Genomic DNA, 22,116 nt, shown 5'->3' with positions numbered 1-22,116 from the left:
TTCCAGATCATAACTACTCGTGGCGTAAAAAAGTTTTTCCTCATATCGTCTTTTGTTCTTTTGCTAGTCACCTTAAATCTGTGTCCCCTGGTTCTCAATCCTTCCGCCAACAGATACAGTTTCTCTTTATTTTATCTAGACCCTTCATGATTTTGAACACTTCTATCAAATCTCCTCTCAACCTTCTCTGCTCTAAGGAGAACAACCCCAGCTTCTCCAGTCTATCCATGTAACTGAAGTCCCTTATCCCTGGAACCATTCTAGTAAATGCTTTTTGCACCCTCTCTAAGGCCTTCACATCCTTCCTAAAGTGCGGTGCCCAGAACTGGATACAATACTCCAGTTGTGGCTGAACTAGTGATTTACAAAGGTACAACATAACTTCCTTGCTTTTGTACTCTGTCTCTATTTATAAAGCCCAGGATCCCCGATGCTTTCTCAACCTGTCCTGCCACCTTCAAAGATTTGTGCAAATAAACTTCCAGGTCTCTCTGTTTCTGTACCCCCTTTAGAATTGTACCATTTAGTTTATATTGCCTCGCCTCATTCTTCCTGCCAAAATGTATCACTTCGCACTTCTATGCGTTAATTTCATCTGCCCTGTATCTGCCATTCCACCAGCCTGTCTATGTCCTCTTGAAGTCTATTACTATCCTCCTCACTGTTTACTATACTTTTTGTGTCATCTGCATATTTTGAAATTGTGCCCTGTCAAAGTCATTAATATATATCAAAAAAGGCAGTGGTCCTAGTATCAGCCCCTGCGGAACACCACTGCACATCTTCCTCCACTCTGAAAAACAACTGTTCACCACTACCCTGTTTCCTGTCACTTAGTCAGTTTCGTATCCATGCTGCCACTGCCCTTTTTACTCCATGGGCTTCAATTTTGCTGACAAGCCTATTATGTGGCACTTTATCAAATGCCTTTTGAAAGTCTATATACACATCAACCGCATTGCCCTCATCAACCCTCTCTTACCTCGTCAAAAAACTCAATCAAGTCAGTTAAACACGATTTGCCTTTAACAAATCCATGCTGGCTTTCCTTTATTTGTCCAAGTGACAATTAATTTTGTCCCACATTATCGTTTTTAAAAGCTTCCCCACCACCGAGGTTAAACTCACTGGCCTGTAATTGCTGGATTTATCTTACATCCTTTTTTGAACAAGGGTGTAACATTTGCAATTCTCCAGTCCTCTGGCACCACGTAGATCATTAAAATGTCACAGACAGGTACAGAAAATAATCAAAACGGCTAATGGAATGCTGGCCTTTATATCTAGAGGACTAGAATACAAGGGGGTAGAAGTTATACTACAGCTATACAAAGCCCTGTTTAGACCACACCTGGAGTACTGTGTTCAGTTCTTAGGAAGGATACATTGGCCTTGGAGGGAGTGCAGCGTAGATTTAATAGAATGATACCTGGACTCCAAGGTTCAAATTACGAGGAGAGATTACACAAACTGGGGTTGTATTTGTAGGAATTTAGAAAATTAAGGGGTGATTTGATCAAAGTTTTCAAGATTTTAAGGGGAACTGATGGGGTGGATAGAGAGAAACTATTTCTGCTGGTTGGGGAGTCTAGGACTAGGGGACATAGCCTAAAAATGAGAGCCAGCACTTTCAGGAGTAAGGTTAGGAAACACTTCTAGACGTAAAGGGTGATAGAAGTTCGGAACTCTCTTCAACAAACGGCAGTTGAACTAGCTCAATTGTTAATTTTAAATCTGAGATTGATAGATTTTTGTTAACCAAAGTTATTAAGGGATATGGAGCTACGGTGGGTATATGGAGTTAGGTCACAAATCATCCATGATCTCATTGAATGGCGGAACAGGCTCAAGGGGCTAAATGGCCTACTCTTGTTCCTATGTGATGGGCAAGCTGGTCTTGGTGTCTTATGGGAAGTGTGCATCAGAATTTTAGACAAGATGGAGTTTATGGAAGGTACAGGATGGGAGGCCAACAAAAAGAAAGTTGTAGTCCAGTGACACAGGCATGTATAAGGGTTTCAGTGAGTGAGGTAATGACGGGGGATGGGGGCAGGGCAATGTTGTGGGATGAAACTATCCATCACTATCTAGGTAATAGCTAGGATGTAGGGTTTAAAATTCAGCTCGGTTTAAAATTCATTGAGTTGAATAGGACACCAAGATTGTTAACGGGCTGGTTAAGCCTGGAGGGCGATTGAGTCAGTAGCAGGAGCCAAAGATGCTGGCTTTGTTCTTACTGATAAGCAGGAAAGACTAATCCAGGACTTTTATGCAAGACAAGTAGTCTGATAAAATGGAGGTAATCAAGTGGTCAAAAAAAGTGGTGGAAATATAGAGTTATATGTCATCAGTGTACTTGTGAAAGCTGATCCCATTCCTGTGGATGATGTCAAAGGGCAGCATATAGCTAAGGAGTAGAATCATAGAAGTTTACAACATGGAAACAGGCCCTTCGGCCCAACATGTCCATGTCGCCCAGTTTATACCACTAAGCTAGTCCCAATTGCCTGCACTTGGCCCATATCCCTCTATACCCATCTTACCCATGTAACTGTCCAAATGCTTTTTAAAAGACAAAATTGTACCCGCCTCTACTACTGCCTCTGGCAGCTCGTTCCAGACACTCACCACCCTTTGAGTGATAAAATTGCCCCTCTGGACCCTTTTGTATCTCTCCCCTCTCACCTTAAATCTATGCCCCCTCGTTATAGACTCCCCTACCTTTGGGAAAAGATTTTGACTATCTACCTTTATCTATGCCCCTCATTATTTTATAGACTTCTATAAGATCACCCCTAAACCTCCTACTCTCCAGGGAAAAAAGTCCCAGTCTATCTAACCTCTCCCTATAAGTCAAACCATCAAGTCCCGGCAGCATCCGAGTAAATCTTTTCTGCACTCTTTCTAGTTTAATAATATCCTTTCTATAATAGGGTGACCAGAACTGTACACAGTATTCCAAGTGTGGCCTAACTAATGTCTTGTACAACTTCAACAAGACATCCCAACTCCTGTATTCAATGTTCTGACCAATGAAACCAAGCAGAGTAGGAAGGCCATTTTTGAGGGACTTTGCAGGTGACAGTGTTGGGGTAGGAAGAGAAGCCATATCTGGAGTTGCGCTGTCTGCATTTGGATAGGTAGGACTGGAACCATGCACGGGCACGCCCAAGGAGCTAGAAGAAAGAGGAGTGACATTGGAGGTCGATGGTATAGGGCACCCATTTTGAACACTGTCAAAGAGTCACGGTAAAATCACAGAGGATATAACTCGTGACTTTGGGGCTGCTTCAGTGCTGTGAGAAGGGCGGATGCTGGACTGGAGTTACTTGACCGGAGAGTTTTCGGAGAGATGGTCACGGAGCTGAGAGGGAATGCTCCATTCAAGCACCATAGAGAGAGATAGGAATAATCAGTGAGCTATTCTTCACTGGTGAGGAATCACACTTAGTATGTCGTGTCCTAACCTGGCATCCAACAGGGGTCACTGGATAACAAGAGGAGCAAGAAGCTTGACCAACGTCTGCCACCATTCCCTAATTCATATGCATTGCAGAAAAGTGAGGTTTTCCTGTCTTGAGCAAGTAGTCTAGATTTTTGTGTAGGTGAGGGATGTGTAAGCAGTACTTATGTACTTTCTCTTGAGTAATCCATGAAGTAGCACTGACCAAATCTGTGGGCTGAACCATCACATATTCATGACCTGAGAGTAGTATGAATGTGGAGAGTTAGTATTTTTTTGAGAGGGGAGGGGGGAAGGAGAGATGAGAACATGGGAAAAGAAAATTTGAGTGTTTAACTATTTACTCAAATTACATTTTTATTTCAAAACTGTGTAACATCATAACATCATTAGAAAATAAGATGACAATGTTGGCTATTATCTTGGAGCAACAACTTCGTGCATTTATATAGCACCTTTAAAGTAATAAAATGTTCCAAGGCGCTTCACAGCAGCGTTATCAGACAAGATTTGACACCGAGCCATATAAGGAGATATTAGGACAGGTGACCAAAAGCTTGGTCAAAGAGAGAGGTTTTAAGGAGCATCTTAAAAGGAGGAAAGAGGCAGAGAGGTTTAGGGAGGGAATTCCAGAGCTTAGGGCCTAGACAGCTGAAGGCACGGCTGCCAATGGAGAGATGAAAGAAGTGGAGGATGCACAAGAGGCCAGAATTGGAGGACCACAGAGTCCTTGGAGGGTTGCAGGGCTGGAGCAGGTTACAGAAATAGGGAGGGACAAGGCCATTGAGGAATTTGAACACAAGGATGAGGATTTTAAATTCAAGGCGTTGCTGGACGGGGAGCCATTATAGGTCAGCACGTACAGGGGTGATGAGTGAATGGGATTTGGTGCGAGTTAGGATACGGGCAGCAGAGCTTTGGATGAGCTTAAGTTTACAGAGGGAGGAAGATGGGATGCCAACCAAGAAAGCGTTGGAAAAGTTGAATCTGGAGGCAGGGGTGGTTATGGGCGATGTTATGGAGGTGAAAGTATACGTTCTTCGGGTGCAATTATAATGGGGAACAAAGGAATGGCAGAACAATTAAACACTTTGGTTCTGTCTTCACAAAGGAGAACACAAATAACCTCCCAGAAATGTTAGGGAACCAAGGGTCGAGTGAGAGGGAGAAACTGAAGGAAACCAGTATTAGTAAAAAAAAAAATAGTGCTAGGGAAATTAATGGGGCTAAAGGCTGACCAGTCTACATCCAGAGTACTAAAGGAAGTGGCCCTGGAAATAGTGAATGCATTGGTGATCATCTTCCAAAATTCTATAGACTCTGGAACAGTTCCTACAGATTGCAGGGTGGCAAATGTAACCCCACTATTTAAAAGAGGAGGGAGAGAAAAAACAGGGAATTACAGACCAGTTAGCCTAACATCAGTAGTGGGGAAAATGCTAGAGTCCATTTTAAAAGATGTGCTAACAGAACACTTGGAGGGCATTAACGGGATTGGACAAAGTCGCATGGGTTTATGAAAGGGAAATCATGCTTAACAAATCTACTGGAGTTTTTTGAGGATGTAACTAGTAGAATAGATAGGGGAGAACCAGTAGATGTGGTGTATTTGGATTTTCAGAAGGCTTTTGATAAGGTCCCACACAAGAGGTTATTGTGCAAAATTAAAGCACATAGGATTGGGGGAATATACTGGCATGGATTGACAGACAGGAAACAGAGAGTAGGAATAAACGGGTCTTTTTCCGGTTAGCAGGCCGTGACTAGTGGGGTACCGCAGGGATCAGTGCTTGGGCCCCAGCTATTCACAATATATAAATGATTTGGATAAGGGAACTAAATGTTACATTTCCAAGTTTGCAGACGACACAAAGCTGGGGTGGAATGTGAGCTGTGAGGAAGATGCAAAGAGGCTCCAATGTGATTTAGACAAGTTGGGTGAGTGGGCAAGAACATGGCAGATGCAGCATAACATGGATAAATGTGAGGTTATCCACTTTGGTTGTAAAAACAGAAAGACAGATTATTATCTGAATGGTGATAGATTGGGAAAAGGGGAGGTGCAACGAGACCTGGGGGTCCTCGTACACCAGTCGCTGAAAGCGAGCATTCAGGTGCATCAAGCAGTCAGGTCGCGAATGGTTTGTTGGCCTTCGTTGCAAGAGGTTTTGAGTACAGGAGCAGGGATATCTTACTGCAGTTATATAGGGCCTTGGTGAGACCACATCTGGAGTATTGTGTGCAGTTTTGGTCTCCTTATCTGAGGAAGGATGTCCTTGCCATGGAGGGAGTGCAACAAAGGTTTACCAGACTGATTCCTGTGATGGCAGGATTGACGTATGAGGAAAGATTGGGTCGACTAGGCCTATATTCACTAGAGTTTAGAAGAATGAGAGGTGATCTCATCGAAACATATAAAATTCTAACAGGTCTAGACAGAGTAGATGCAGAGGGGATGTTCCCGATGGCTGGGAAGTCCAGAACCAGGGGTCACAGTCTCCGGGTACGGGGTATGCCATTTAGAACAGAGATGAGGAGAAAATTCTTCACTGAGAGGGTGGTGAACCTGTGGAATTCTCTACCACAGAAGGCAGTGGAGCCCAAGTCATTAGATGTATTCAAGAAGGAGATAGATATATTTCTTAATGCTAAGGGGATCAAGGGATATGGGGAGAAATCAGGAACAGGGTACTGAGTTAGACGATCAGCCACGATCATTTTGAATGGCGGAGCAGGCCCGAAGGGCTGAATGGCCTACTCTTGCTCCTATTTTCTATGTTTCTTGGTAATGGAGAGGATATGAGGTTAGAAGCTCAGCTCGTAGTCAAATGGGACACCGAGGTTGCGAACAGCTGATTTAGCCTCAGACAGTGGAACATTTGGATATTGAAGGGGAAGTGTTTGGGATAAATTTTTAAGTTTTATCTTTTGGGGAAGATTGTGTGGTAGAGCCCCCGACAGAACAAACTGCGTGCATTGTGGGAAAGGGCAGGGTCCATGGATTCAGTTGCCTTTCGTTAATTGTCTTGTGTTGTTAAAACTACTCTTTGACACCTTTATCCTATATAACAGGAGGGAATTGAGGGAACAAATTGAGCCTCTGTTTGATGTCTCCTCAGAAAGACTGCACTTCTGGCAAAGCAGCATTCCCTCAGTACTACACTGAGGTGTTGGCTTTCATTAGGATCTCAAACCTACAATCTTCTGACCCAACTGAGTCAAACTGGCATGCGGCTACAATGCTTCTGCTTATTGTTGGCATGTGGTATGCTCAGGTCTCTGTACATGGAACACAAGTACCCATAATCCCTGTTTTCCCTTCCCTTATGAGGACTGCTGAGCTACTCACTAACTAAAAGACTTTCGCAGAGCTACGTTAAGAAACTTGGTAGTGTGTCGGGTGCTACCATGGTTGTGAGTTCATTTTCATAGTGTAGTATCCAGTAGAGAAAATAGTTCTCATTCATTTATATCAACATCTGTTATTTTTCCCAATGTGACACAAAAGTTGCATGGTATCAGACTAATGCACATCACTTTTTTGACTTTCTAAATATAAAGCTGAACTCATTTTTTAGTTCAGCTATATAAGTGTCATAAATTCAGAAAGGAAAGTCCCTTTTAGCTTGGTTTTGAGTCACGTGACCTAAATTTGATATTTGGTTGGCCAGTTGTGGACATTCCACTTACCAGAATCACATGACTGGAAATTTCAGTTTCTGAAATGTTGGCCTGCAAGGATCTAAAAATAGACTTCACAGGAGCACACATGTTTTTAAACAATGTAATTTGACCTTGGGGAGGAAAGAGCTCTGAGCTGATGAAAAATAATGCTCAAGCTTGTTTTTCATTCCTTCAACTCTCTAGGTTGAAGTTTTCATAACTTTATCCTTCAACAAATAAAAAGAATCATACCTTTTGATATTTTACTCATTGATCAGTGTTGATGGACATAATTTAGTTCCTCCAAAATTATGATGAATTCTACGCAAACTCTCAAGTAGTTCTGGTTAGTGTTGACAGTGGTATCGTCCTCATACTGGACAAGGGAGGAATTTTTGGTAAATGCTTAGGCTGTAATCATTTGAAAATGTGCATATGCAGTCTCCATTTAAAAGTTCACAAAAATATTGTTTAAGATCTTGAAGAAAATGTTTTTGAACAGACTGCAACCGAGCTAGAAGTTCCTAATGACTCTAGGTTAGTTTAAAAAGTACAGGATTTCCTTTGCTAAGGACATGCTTTAAATGTTAAACATTTTTCTTACTCTGTGCATTTTCTATTTCTCTTGCTCTTTAGATTCAGATCCAGGACACTCAAGTGAAACCTGGGGAGAACGATTAATACCACCTTATAGGGCATACTCAGGTAAATGCTGTTAACGTTTGTGAAAGTTTCTCCTCCCCCCTCCTCCAAATAACTGTTACTTGAAAAAATACATCCAATTCCACTTTATTACTATATGTAATAATATTTAATGTTTGTGGCATTAGTTTATCTTTGAGTTCTCAGTCAATCATGTGTACTTCATTCTATGGCCAAGTCCCACTTGTGGCTTAGATAAAGCACTGTAAAGGAATTAACCTGTTTAATTGTGTTCGACATAGACTGCAAAGAAAAAAGTGCGAACAGCTCCGCGGGTTCAAATCTGCACGTCTAATGGCATTTTTGACCCAATTCAAAAAAAGAACAAAGTTTTTTGTAGAGCACCCTCAAATGGTTGGCTCCACCAGTCTCTGCTGTTGCTTAATAAGGATTTGGGAAGACAGGTGAATCATATCTGTTACTTTGAGGTGCCCTGCCATGGAAACTGAGTTACATTAATATTAGCCGGAGCTGCTATATTCTAATTAATAGGTCTGAGAGTCTAGTTTCAGCAACTTTAATACTTTATTAAGAAATAAGAGTTAACTTCTACCTTATCTAGTATTGATACATCAATCATCATACACACGCAAGTGATTCGTGTCCGCATACCTGCATGTTGGCAGCCCGCTGGGTGGAACCTTGGACACCCTGTGCTTGACCAACGGTGTCTTCCGTTCGAGCTGATCACATTATACCAGCATACTCTCTCTTTTTATACCCCCTTCTGTAACACACCTGCTTTGGTCACAGGATATAAGATAACTTCAGCACCACGTGCTATTCTCTTTGAGCAATGGCCGAAACCACTTTGTCTGTTTCTGTCGCACAGACAGTAGGCCTCATCTCTTCAAGGTTGCTCTGCTTAGCATTCTTCCACTATACTTCTGTATGCATTGTAACCTCGCTTAACTATTTTAAGCTTGTACACTCCTAAAGTCATGTGATACAATTAATTGTATATCCCTAAAGTTATGATACAATTCTCATCTGAGGTTCTATTGTCTACAAGAATATAGTTAATTACCACACCAGCTGTCGTATCTTGCTCTGCTCAGGCTTTCTATTCTGCAAAGAGATGTTTGTAACACGTGCTTTACCAACTACCTCTTTACTAGTTAACCCATGATGCTTTTTGCTCATGTCAAGTTATCCTAACTCAATCATTTTCTACTATTACCCTTAAAACCTAAAAGTTATACTTCAACTGGGCATTTATGGACAATTACAGCTCGCCATGTCATAGCTTCCTACATGGTGAACTCCTGAACAGATGCTGAGGGTAGGCTAGGCGTTTTCCCCACAGAAAAGGAAAAAAATCTACAGGAAATCCATTAAAGCTGTAGGTCCAGTAATTTTAATAGAACCCCTTTACTCACTGTATGGATGTTGGCATAGCTATAGGAGTAGGCCACTTGGCCCCTCGAGCCTGCTCGCCATTCAGTTAGACCATGGATGATCTGTACCTCAACTCCATTAACCAGTCTTAGCTCCATATCCCCTGATACCCTCACCTAACAAAAATCTATCGATCTCAATTTTGAAAGCTCCAATTGCCCCAGCATCCACAGCACTTAGGGGGAGAGAATTCCAGATTTCTGCTACCCTTTGTGTGAAAAGGTGCTTCCTGATTCCCTCCTAAATGGCCTAGCTCTAATTTTGAAATTATGCCCCCACCCTCCCCGTTCTTGATTCCCACACCAGAGAAAATAGTTTCTCTGTATCTACCTTTGAACATTTTAAACACCTCCAGAGTACAGTCACACTTCAGAGGAAAGCACAGGTGTAGGAAGGGGAGAGTGTGATTGTTAGTCAGCAGGGTATGGGGAACGTATAGGAGGAGGTCCTGCAGACACTGGTCCTATCCAACAGGTACAAGGTACTTGCTACCTGTGAGGATAAGGATGTAGGCTATGGGATGGACAGCCAGAATGCTAACCATGGCACTATGGAGCAGGAGGCAGTCCAAAGGGGAGAAGAACAGAACAGAAAGGTTGTAGTCATAGGGGATTCTGTAATTAGGGGGATAGATGACGTCCTCCGCAGTCACAACCAAGAGTCCAGAAAGGTATGTTGCCTACCTGGTGCAAAGGTAAAGGATGTCTCGGAGCAAATGGAGAGGAACTTAGAAAGAGAGAGGGAAGATCCAGTTGTCGTAGTGCAATGACATAGGGAAGAAAAGGGAGGAGGTCCAGCTAAAGGAGTATCAGAAGTTAGGAACCAAATTTAAAAAGATAGGACCTCAAGGGTGGTAATCTCCCTGAGCCACATGCTAATTGGCATAGGGAAAGACAGATCATGGCTGAAGGACTGGTGTGGGAAGGAGGGGTTTCATTTCATAGAAACATAGAAAATAGGAGCAAGAGTAGGCCATTCGGCCCTTCGGGCCTGCTCCGCCATTCAAAATGATCATGGCTGATTGTCTAACTCAGTACTCTGTTCCTGCTTTCTCCCCATATCCCTTGATCACTTTAGCATTAAGAAATATATCTATCTCCTTCTTGAATACATCCAATGACTTGGGCTCCACTGCCTTCTGTGGTAGAGCATTCCACAGGTTCACCATCCTCTGAGTGAAGAAATTTCTCCTCATCTCTGTTCTAAATGGCATACCCCGTATCCTGAGACTGTGACCTCTGGTTCTGGACTTCCCAGCCATCGGGAACATCTCCCCTGCATCTAGTCTGTCTAGTCCTGTTAGAATTTTATATGTTTCGATGAGATCACCTCTCATTCTTCTAAACTCTAGTGAATATAGGCCCAGTCGACCCAATCTCTCCTCATACATCAGTCCTGCCATCCCAGGAATCAGTCTGGTAAACCTTTGTTGCACTCCCTCCATGGCAAGGACATCCTTCCTCAGATAAGGAGACCAAAACTGCACACAATACTGCAGATGTGGTCTCACCAAGGCCCTATATAACTGCAGTAAGACATCCCTGCTCCTGTACTCTCATCCTCTTGCAATGAAGGCCAACATACCATTCGCCTTCCTAACTGCTTGCTGCACCTGAATGCTCGCTTTCAGCAACTGGTGTAAAAGGACACCCAGGTCTCGTTGCACCTCCCCTTTTCCCAATCTATCACCATTCAGATAATAATCTGTCTTTCTGTTTTTACAACCAAAGTGAATAACCTCACATTTGATGGAAAGTGTTGTCGACAGTGCCATCAAGCGGCACTTACTCACCAACAACCTGCTCACCGATGCTCAGTTTGGGTTCCGCCAGGACCACTCGGCTCCAGACCTCATTACAGCCTTGGTCCAAACATGCACAAAAGAGCTGAATTCCAGAGGTGAGGTGAGAATGACTGCCCTTGACATCAAGGCAGCATTTGACCGAGTGTGGCACCAAGGAGCCCTAGTGAAATTGAAGTCAATGGGAATCAGGGGGAAAACTCTCCAGTGGCTGGAGTCAGACCTAGCACAAGGGAAGATGGTCGTGGTTGTTGGAGGCCAATCATCTCAGCCCCAGGACATTGCTGCAGGAGTTCCTCAGGGCAGTGTCCTAGGCCCAACCATCTTCAGCTGCTTCATCAATGACCTTCCCTCCATCATAAGGTCAGAAATGGGGATGTTCGCTGATGATTGCACAGTGTCCAGTTCCATTCGCAACCCCTCAAATAATGAAGCAGTCTGAGCCCGCATGCAGCAAGACCTGGACAACATCCAGGCTTGAGCTGATAAGTGGCAAGTAACATTCGCGCCAGACAAGTGCCAGGCAATGACCATCTCCAACAAGAGAGAATCTAACCACCTCCCCTTGACATTCAACGGCATTACCATCGCCAAATCCCCCACCATCAACATCCTGGGGGTCACCATTGACCAGAAACTTAACTGGACCAGCCATATAAATACTGTGGCTACAAGAGTAGGCCAGAGGCTGGGTATTCTGTGGCGAGTGACTCACCTCCTGACTCCCCGAAGCCTTTCCACCATTTACAAGGCACAAGTCAGGAGTGTGATGGAATACTCTCCACTTGCTTGGATGAGTGCAGCTCCAACAACACTCAAGAAGCTCGACACCATCCAGGACAAAGCAGCCTGCTTGATTGGCACCCCATCCACCTTCGACAGCACATCCCAAACCCACGACCTCTACCACCTAGAAGGACAAGGGCAGCAGGCACATGGGAACAACACCACCTGCACATTCCCCTCCAAGTCACACACCATCCCGACTTGGCAATATATCGCTGTTCCATCATCCTCGCTGGGTCAAAATCCTGGAACTCCCTTCCTAACAGCACTGTGGGAGAACCTTCACCACACAGACTGCAGCGGTTCAAGAAGGCAGCTCACCACCACCCTCTCAAGGGCAATTAGGGATGGGCAATAAATGCTGGCCTCGCCAGCGACGCCCACATCCCATGAACACATTTTTAAAAAGATTATCCATGTTATACTGCATCTGCCATGTTCTTGCCCACTCATCCAACTTGTCTAAATCACATTGGAGCCTCTTTGCATCCTCCTCACAGCTCACATTCCACCCCAGCTTTGTGTCGTCTGCACACTTGGAAATGTTACATTCAGTTCCCTCATCCAAATCATTGATATAAAGTAGGTAGGGAAAGAGGAAATGGGAATAGAGTTTTTACAATGTGCACAGGACTCCTTTCTTACCCACTATGTCAGAAGGCCAACAAGAGAGGAATCACTGCTGAATCTAGTAATGGGAAATGAACTAGCGCAGATAAGAGAAGTAAGTGTCGGGAACATCTAAGCAATAGCGATCACAGAATCATAGAAGTTTACAACATGGAAACAGGCCCTTCGGCCCAACATGTCCATGTCGCCCAGTTTATACCACTAAGCTAGTCCCAATTGCCTGCACTTGGCCCATATCCCTCTATACCCATCTTACCCATGTAACTGTCCAAATGCTTTTTAAAAGACAAAATTGTACCCGCCTCTACTACTGCCTCTGGCAGCTCGTTCCAGACACTCACCACCCTTTGAGTGAAAAAATTGCCCCTCTGGACCCTTTTGTATCTCTCCCCTCTCACCTTAAATCTATGCCCCCTCGTTATAGACTCCCTTACCTTTGGGAAAAGATTTTGACTATCTACCTTATCTATGCCCCTCATTATTTTATAGACTTCTATAAGATCACCCCTTAACCTCCTACTCTCCAGGGAAAAAAGTCTCAGTCTATCCAACCTTTCCCTATAAGTCAAACCATCAAGTCCCGCTAGCATCCTAGTAAATCTTTTCTGCACTCTTTCTAGTTTAATAATATCCTTTCTATAATAGGGTGACCAGAACTGTACACAGTATTCCAAGTGTGGCCTTACTAATGTCTTGTACAACTTCAACAAGACATCCCAACTCCTGTATTCAATGTTCTGACCAATGAAACCAAGCATGCTGAATGCCTTCTTCACCACCCTATCCACCTGTGACTCCACTTTCAAGGAGCTATGAACCTGTACTCCTGGATCTCTTTGTTCTATAATTCTCCCCAACGCCCTACCATTAACGGAGTAGGTCCTGGCCCGATTCGATCTACCAAAATGCATCACCTCACATTTATCTAAATTAAACTCCATCTGCCATTCATCGGCCCACTGGCCCAATTTATCAAGATCCCAGATAACCTTCTTCACTGTCCACAATGCCACCAATCTTGGTGTCATCTGCAAACTTACTAACCATGCCTCCTAAATTCTCATCCAAATCATTAATATAAATAACAAATAACAGCGGACCCAGCACCGATCCCTGAGGCACACCGCTGGTCACAGGCCTCCAGTTTGAAAAACAGCCCTCTACAACCACCCTCTGTCTTCTGTCGTCAATCCAATTTTGTATCCAATTGGCTACCTCACCTTGGATCCCGTGAGATTTAACCTTATGTAACAACCGACCATGCGGTACCTTGTCAAAGGCTTTGCTAAAGTCCATGTAGACCACGTCTACTGCACAGCCCTCATCTATCTTCTTGGTTACCCCTTCAAAAAACTCAATCAAATTCGTGAGACATGATTGTCCACTCACAAAACCATGCTGACTGTTCCTAATCAGTCCCTGCCTCTCCAAATGCCTGTAGATCCTGTCTCTCAGAATACCCTCTAACAACTTACCCACTACAGATGTCAGGCTCACCGGTCTGTGGTTCCCAGGCTTTTCCCTGCCGCCCTTCTTAAACAAAGGCACAACATTTGCTACCCTCCAATCTTCAGGCACCTCACCTGTAGCGGTGGATGATTCAAATATCTCTGCTAGGGGACCCGCAATTTCCTCCCTAACCTCCCATAACGTCCTGGGATACATTTCATCAGGTCCCGGAGATTTATCTACCTTGATGCGCGTTAAGACTTCCAGCACCTCCCTCTCTGTAATATGTACACTCCTCAAGACATCACTATTTATTTCCCCAAGTTCCCTACCATCCATGCCTTTCTCAACCGTAAATACCGATGTGAAATATTCATTTAGGATCTCACCCATCTCTTGTGGTTCCGCACATAGATGACCTTGTTGATCCTTAAGAGGCCCTACTCTCTCCCTAGTTACTCTTTTGCCCTTTATGTATTTGTAGAAGCTCTTTGGATTCTCCTTTGCCTTATCTGCCAAAGCAATCTCATGTCCCCTTTTTGCCCTCCTGATTTCTCTCTTAACTCTACTCCAGCAATCTCTATGTTCTTCAAGGGATCCACTTGATCCCAGCTGTCTATGCATGTCATATGCCTCCTTCTTCTTTTTGACCAGGGCCTCAATCTCCCGAGTCATCCAAGGTTCCCTACTTCTACCAGCCTTGCCCTTCACTTTATAAGGAATGTGCTTACACTGAACCCTGGTTAACACACTTTTGAAAGCCTCCCACTTACCAGACGTCCCTTTGCCTGCTAACAGACTCTCCCAATCAACTTCTGAAAGTTCCTGTCTAATACCATCAAAATTGGCCTTTCCCCAATTTAGAATTTTAACTTTTGGGCCAGAGCTATCATTCTCCATAGCTATGTTAAAACTAATGGAATTATGATCACTGGTCCCAAAGTGATCCCTCACTAACACTTTTGTCACCTGCCCTTCCTTATTTCCCAAGAGGAGGTCACGTTTTGCCCCCTCTCGAGTCGGGCCATCCACATACTGAATGAGAAATTCCTCCTGAATACACTCAACAAATTTCTCTCCATCCAAGCCCCTGTTGCAATGGCTGTCCCAGTCAATGTTGGGAAAGTTAAAGTCCCCTACTATTACCACCCTATTTTTCTTGCAGCTATCTGTATTCTCCGTACATATTTGCTCCTCAATTTCCCGTTGACTATTTGGGGGTCTGTAGTACAATCCTATCAAAGTGATCTCTCCCTTCTTATTTTTCAGTTCTACCCATATAGACTCAGTGGGTGAACCCTCGGATATATCCCCTCTCACTACTGCCGTGATGTTCTCCCTAATCAAGAACGCAACTCCCCCTCCTCTCTTACCTCCTGCTCTATCTTTCCTATAACATCTGTACCCTGGAACATTGAGCTGCCAGTCCTGCCCCTCCCTTAGCCATGTTTCAGTAATAGCTATAACATCCCAGTCCCATGTACCCATCCATGCCCTGAGTTCATCTGCCTTGCCCATCAGACTTCTTGCATTGAAATAAATGCAGTTTAATCTAGACTTCCCTTGGTCTTTGCCCTGCTTTCTCAGACCATCTGTCCGGTCATGTTTTGTACACTCTCCCTTACTGCCTTTTGTTTCTGTCACCACTTTACTTCCCACTGACTTCCTGCATCGGTTCCCATCCCCCTGCCACATTAGTTTAAACCCTCCCCAACAGCACTAGCAAACACTCCCCCAGGACATTGGTTCCAGTCCTGCCCAGATACAGACCGTCCAATTTGTACCGGTTCCAATGGCCCAGGAATTTGAATCCCTCCCTCTTGCACCATCTCTCAAGCCACGTATTCATCCTAGCTATCCTGTCATTCCTACTCTGACTAGCCCGTGGCACTGGTAGCAATCCAGAGATTACTACCTTTGAGGTCCTACTTTTTAGTTTAACTCCTAACTCCCTAAATTCAGCTTGTAGGACCTCATCCCGTTTTTTACCTATATCGTTGGTACCTATATGCACCACGACAACTGGCTGTTCACCCTCTCCCTCCAGAATGTCCTGCAGCCGCTCAGAGACATCCCTGACCCTTGCACCAGGGAGGCAACATACCATCCTGGAGTCTCAGTTGCGTCCGCAGAAACGTCTGTCTATTCCCCTTACAATCGAGTCCCCTATCACTATAGCTCTGCCACTCTTTTTCCTGCCCTTCTGTGCAGCAGAGCCAGCCACGGTGCCATGAACCTGGCCGCTGTCACCTTCCCCTGGTGAGCCATCTCCCCCAACAGCATCCAAAATGGTATACCTGTTTGAGAGGGGGATGGCCACAGGGGACCCCTTCACTACCTGCCTGCACCTCTTACTCTGCCTGGTGGTCACCCATTCACTTCCTGCCTGTACTCCCTTTACCTGCGGTGTGACCAACTCTCTACACGTGCTATCCACGAGTTTCTCTGCATCGCGGATGCTCCACAGTGAATCCACCCGCAGCTCTAGCTCCGAGATACGATCGGTCAGTAGCTGCAGGTGGACACACTTCCTGCACACATGGTCGGCAGGGACACTGGTAGTGTCCATGACTTCCCACATCTTGCAGGAGGGGCATATCACGGGTGCGAGGTCTGCTGCCATGACTTGCCTTAGCTTAGTTACCCCTTTTAAATTACGTTGAAATTAGAAAATGTTAACTGTACTAGGGACCTAGGTTCACCAAAAAAAAAACACTACCTGCTATAAAACCTGCAGACCTTCCCTTTCTTATTACTTTACTTACAGTAAAATGGTAGAAATACTCACCTGAACCTACTCACCAATCAGCTCCGGTCTCACCAATCACCAACCCGCTTCACCTGTGACATCACTCTTTGATTTTTATCGGAACGCGGTCGTTCCACTCCCGCTCTCGCTGTGCGCTGTTTTTAACCTCGCTCCACTCTTACTGTTTCCCTCCGCTCCGGTGAACTCCCGCTCTCGCTGTGCGCTGTTTTTAACCTCGCTCCACTCTTACTGTTTCCCTCCGCTCCGGTGAACTCCCGCTCTCGCTGTGCGCTCTCACTGTTTTCCGCTGCTCCAGTGACATAATAAGGTTTAAAATAATGATTGACAAAAGACATAAGTAGGACAAAGACCAAAGTAATTGATTGGAAAAAAGCTAATTTTGAGGGGATGAGAATGGAACTAGGGAAAGTAAACTGGAAAAAATGTTGACAGACAGATAGAACAGCACCTCGCCAGCGACGCCCACATCCCATGAACGAATAAAAAAAAAAGCAGTGGGAAATATTTAAAACAGTGATCAGTAGAGTTCAGGAGAAATATATTCCTCTTTTTAAAATAAAAAAGAACAATCTAGCCAATGATGAAACACTATGGATGAATAAAGAGATATGGGTAAAATCAAACTAAAGAAAAGGTATACACTAAGTACATAGACAAAAAAGGATAGGGTAACAAAAGGGAATATCAAGAGGTTAGGAAAGAAGTCAAAAAACAATTGGGAAAGTAAAGAGGAACTATGAAATTAAATTATCAAGAAATATAAAAAGAAATAGTAAAGTATTCTACAAACACCTAAATAACAAAAGAAGAAAAATCAGAATAGGGATGCACACAATAAACTCACAGGTAATGACAGCGAAATGGCAGAAATATTAAATAGTTACTTTGCCTCAGTATTTACCAGTGAGACTAACAAGGTGGGAATGACATTAGAAGAACAGATCAAAAAAGATATAATGACATTTAAGATAGAATGGGGGGGTGGGGGAGATAATTGATAAACTAATCAAACTTCGAGAGGATAATACCCCTGGTCCAGTTAGATTGCATCCGTGCATATTAAAAGAAGTTAGGGAAGAGACAGCAGAGGCACAATTACATATATATATATATATATAAAAATTCACTAGAAAAGGGAATAGTATCAGAGGACTGGTGGACAGCTAATAGAGTCATGACTCTATGACTCTATTAGCTGTCCACCAGTCCTCTGATACTATTCCCTTTTCTAGTGAATTTTTATATATATATATGTAATTGTGCCTCTGCTGTCTCTTCCCTAACTTCTTTTAATATGCACGGATGCAATCTAACTGGACCAGGGGTATTAAACTAATCAAACTTCGAGAGGATATCAATTATCTCCCCCACCCCCCCATTCTATCTTAAATGTCATTATATCTTTTTTGATCTGTTCTTCTAATGTCATTCCCACCTTGTTAGTCTCACTGGTAAATACTGATGTTCTATCTCCCTTTTTAAATATAGGAATAACAAGTCCAGGGAACTATAGACCAGTTAGCTGAACATCAGTGGTAGGAAAGGTAATGGAATCTTTACTCAAAGATGTAATAGAAATACACCCAGAAAACGAAAATATAACAAAGAGTCGGCAGCACAGATGTCAGAAGGGAAAGACATGCTTGACCAGCCTTATTGAATTCTTCGAAGAAGTAACAGAAAGAGTAGACAAGACCTTTGATAAGGTACCACATAGTAGACTCATGACTAAGGTCAGAGCATGTGGAGTCAGGGGACAGGTAGCAGAATGGATAGCAAGTTGGCTACAAAACAGAAAACACAGAGTAGGGGTTAAGGGTCGCTACTCAGACTGGCAAAAGGTGGGAAGTGATATTCCACAGGGATCGGTGCTGAGACCATTGTTGTTCACAATTTACATTAACGATTTGGACTCGGGAATCAGAAGTACAATTTCAAAATTTGCAAACGACACCAAATTGGGGGATGTAGTTAATACAAAGTAAGAATGCGACAAAATAAAGGAAGACATTAATAAACTTGCAGAATTGGTGTGTAATTGGCAAATGAATTTCCATGTAGAGAAGTGTGAGATGGTGCATTTTGGTAGGAAAAATAAGGAGGCCACCTACTAATTGGATAATGAGTATCTAAATGGGGTAGAGGAGCAAAGGGATTTAGGGGTACTGATACACAAATCATTTAAAGTAGCGATACAGGTTGCTAAGGCCTTAAAAACGCAAACCAAGCACTGGGGTTCATTGCTAGAGGGTTAGAATTGAAAAGCAAAGAAGTAAAGTTAAACTTGTGTAAAACCTTGGTTAGACCACACTTGTGCACAGATCTGGTCTCCATGTTGTAAAAGGTATATAGAGGCACTGGAGAAAGTTCACTAGGATGATACCAGAACACTGAGGATATCCCTATCAGGAAAAGCTGAATGGGCTGGGGCTCTTTTCTCTAGAAATCAGAAGGCTAAGCGATGACTTGATAGAGGTCTTTAAAAATAATGAAAATGTTTGATAGGGTAGATGTAGAGAAAATGTTTCCACTTGTGGGGGAGTCCAAAACTAGAGATCATAAATATAAGATGGTCACTTAATAAATCCAACAGGAAGTTCAGGAGAAACTTCTTTACCCAAAAAATGGTAAAAATGTGGAATGTGCTACTACAAGGAGTAGTTGAGGCAAATAGCATAAATGCATTTAAGGGGAAGCTTAAAAAAAAGCAGACGAGGGAGAAATAAATAGAAGGATATGCTGAAAGGGTTAGATGAAGAGGAGTGGGAGGAGGCTCGTGTGGAGCATAAACGCCGGCAGTTGGGCTGAATGGCCTGTTTCCATGCTGTAGAGTCGAAATAACTTGAGTTTACCCCCAATCTTCTATACTCAAGTTTATGCAACCTGTCCTCATAATTTAACCATCTTAAGCCCGGGTTTCGTTCTGGTGAATCTGCACTGCATCTCCTCCAAGGCCAATTTATCCTTCCTGATGTGCGGTGCCCAAAACTGAATGCAACACTGTAAATGGGGTCAGACAAAGGCTCTAAAAATCAAAATGTATTGCCTAAATCAAAGACTTAAATCATCTTAGGTTTGAATGAATATTTAACAAACATTTGAAGAATTTTCTTCTGCTTTTTCAGGTTTATGGAGTGTCTTTTTTTTGCCCCAACTCAGTTTAATGTTGCTTGTTCTGGGATTTGTACTGTGAATAGTGCCGCATCTACACTAAGGGAACTGCATCAAGGAAAGTTGTAGGAGAATTGTTCTTTAGAATATGTAATCTTAAATATCAACAAGTTATCATCCATGGTGATTTTGAATTGTTATGAGTGCTTTTCATCCATTGCTTTTTTAGATCGTGCATTAATAAATGGTTGTAACTAATCGAGCTGTGGAAATGGTGAGTGAAGTTTTAGGAATAGATATTAAAAAAGTAATTTAATCCATTTTTAAAAAAATTTCAGAAAAAGAAGGTCCTGAGAAAAAGAAAATGAAAAAGGAGCCCGGAAGCAAAAAATCTGTTCCCGTCTGCAAGGCCACACTTGGCGGCATTCTTATTGGGTATCCACTATCGGAACGTCAACAGATGGCTCTAGTGATGCAGATGACTGCAAGAGACAACAGTCCAGGTCATACCAACCATAATTTTTTTTCTTGTTAAGTTATATAATATGAGCTATATAATATTGTGTAATATGAGCTCCTAAGGAGCAAGAGAATTTATAATGAACTGTTAATTTTTTTTGAAGTTCTTGGCTCAGATAGAATAGTCAATAATAACGCAAAGTTAATGATACTTTTTTGAAATTGGCAAAGATGAAATGTTGTGAAAATGTGCAAAACTCTTCAAATACTTTTGAACCAAAGTTTCATGCAAGTACACAATAATGTGGTTTTCCATTACAAGATAGTAAGCTTGCTAAATCAGATATAATACAGGCATCCTGTTTCTTAACAGCTCTTTAATATTGAAAATATGTGTGTGTGCATTTGTGAGAAAAGAAGCCTCCCATGTTTGCTTTATTTAATTTCTCTCCAATTTTCTTCCCTTCTGTTCTGAAGGTGCTGATTCCCTCACTGGGGTACTGTTCCTTAGGCAGCAGTTGCTATGGTTTGTCATGATTGAATTTCTGGCTGAAACTCGTCTAAATTCACAGGTGAAGAATGCCACTTGCCAGATACTGGAGTGCTGCTGTTGGCCGTGGAACCGCACCTCATTATGAATCAGCAGTTTCAGTAGAAGGAACTTAACTGATATTTTACCTAGTAAACATTTTTTTGAGGATTCTAGGGTTTATTCCATCTGGTGCAGGACACTTGAAGATAATTCCTTGTTCTTTTCATAACAATCTTTTGTTTTCATACATTATAGATTCTTGAGAAAGAATGACTAGAATGTGAGAGGGATATCCTGTTTCACTCGCTGACACTGCTTTAAAGGGGCAAGCCAACAGCTCATTTAAACAGATAAATTTGCAAAAGGAAGGCCTGCTTCAAATAATCTTTAGGAAAGGGACAAGAAGCAGCAGAGAGAAGCACCACAACTGAAGGAGGAATTAGAGAAGTTTAGTCATACTTTCAGCCTGGCTCCTGTCAGTAAAAGACTTCAAACATCTCTTTGATATAGGCATCGTTCCTGAAGGAGCAGAGACAGTGACGGACAGAAATTGGATGTTGGTCCAAGCCCCGTTCCCCGTCATTTGCATACAGCAGAGTGGGCAAAGAAAGTGCCAGTGGCTATTTTTTAAAATGGAGTTTGGGCAGGAGGCTGGCCCACCCCAGTTTACTCCATTACCATTAAAATCAAGCGGTATTTGGGATAAAAACCTAACTCCCATCTAGTCATTAACACTTCATCGATACCTTTCACAACAAGAAAATAAATTAGATGCCTTTTTCTAATATGTACATTCAGGTTTTCTGTTACCCTTTTATCTCTTCTAATCCTGATTATTCCTCAGACAGTCTGCCTCCGTGTACAAATAGGAATTCTCTCTAACCCATGGCAGCATCACTTTTGGGGACAGTGTCCTTTTCGTATTTTCACGTTTCTAGTCAGGTGACCTTCCTCCCTGCTGTGTTGAATCTCAGCCTAACTTTGATGTGGAATCGAAGTTCTTTTAACCTCCATCTTACAACAGATAGCTAACCTGTTTTGCTTATACAAAGGAACAAAATTTGTGACTTCCTCTAATGTTTTTGAATTTGTTTTCTCACTAATTCTGAAGTTGCTTCAGGTTTTCTACCATTTTCTGTGATTTCGTTTGAACTTTTGTTTTACCGTTTTAAGTCAGTCGATGACCATTTGGCACCGTTATTTTTTGGACCTACATGGTAATATGGATTTTGTTTCTTGACTCAAGCCAATATTAAACTTCAGAATATGCTCACAGTGCCACAGAATCTTTCTGGTATTGGAAACCTGCAAAGTTTGTTCCGGTGCCTTCCATTCAATTAAGATTTTAGCTC

General features: G+C 42.9%; 1 protein-coding gene across 3 annotated transcripts in view; it reads left to right on the top strand.

Moving 5' to 3' along the window:
* The window catches only part of ankrd12 (ankyrin repeat domain 12), a 213,014-nt gene that overhangs the window by 154,095 nt on the left and 36,803 nt on the right, over nucleotides 1–22,116 (top strand). For 2 of the 3 annotated variants that reach the window (XM_067978369.1, XM_067978368.1), the window contains exons 4-5: nucleotides 7,763–7,831; nucleotides 20,112–20,276. In XM_067978369.1, the coding sequence (XP_067834470.1) occupies nucleotides 7,763–7,831; nucleotides 20,112–20,276 (234 nt within the window). The remainder of the gene's footprint in view (nucleotides 1–7,762; nucleotides 7,832–20,111; nucleotides 20,277–22,116) is intronic. The other variant, XM_067978370.1, reaches the window with a different exon arrangement.

This window comes from Heptranchias perlo, chromosome 3 (assembly GCF_035084215.1).
Source record: "Heptranchias perlo isolate sHepPer1 chromosome 3, sHepPer1.hap1, whole genome shotgun sequence".
Taxonomy (NCBI): domain Eukaryota; kingdom Metazoa; phylum Chordata; class Chondrichthyes; order Hexanchiformes; family Hexanchidae; genus Heptranchias; species Heptranchias perlo.
The sequence above is the reverse complement of the archived record's forward strand: the minus strand, read 5'-3'. Positions and strand labels throughout refer to the sequence as shown.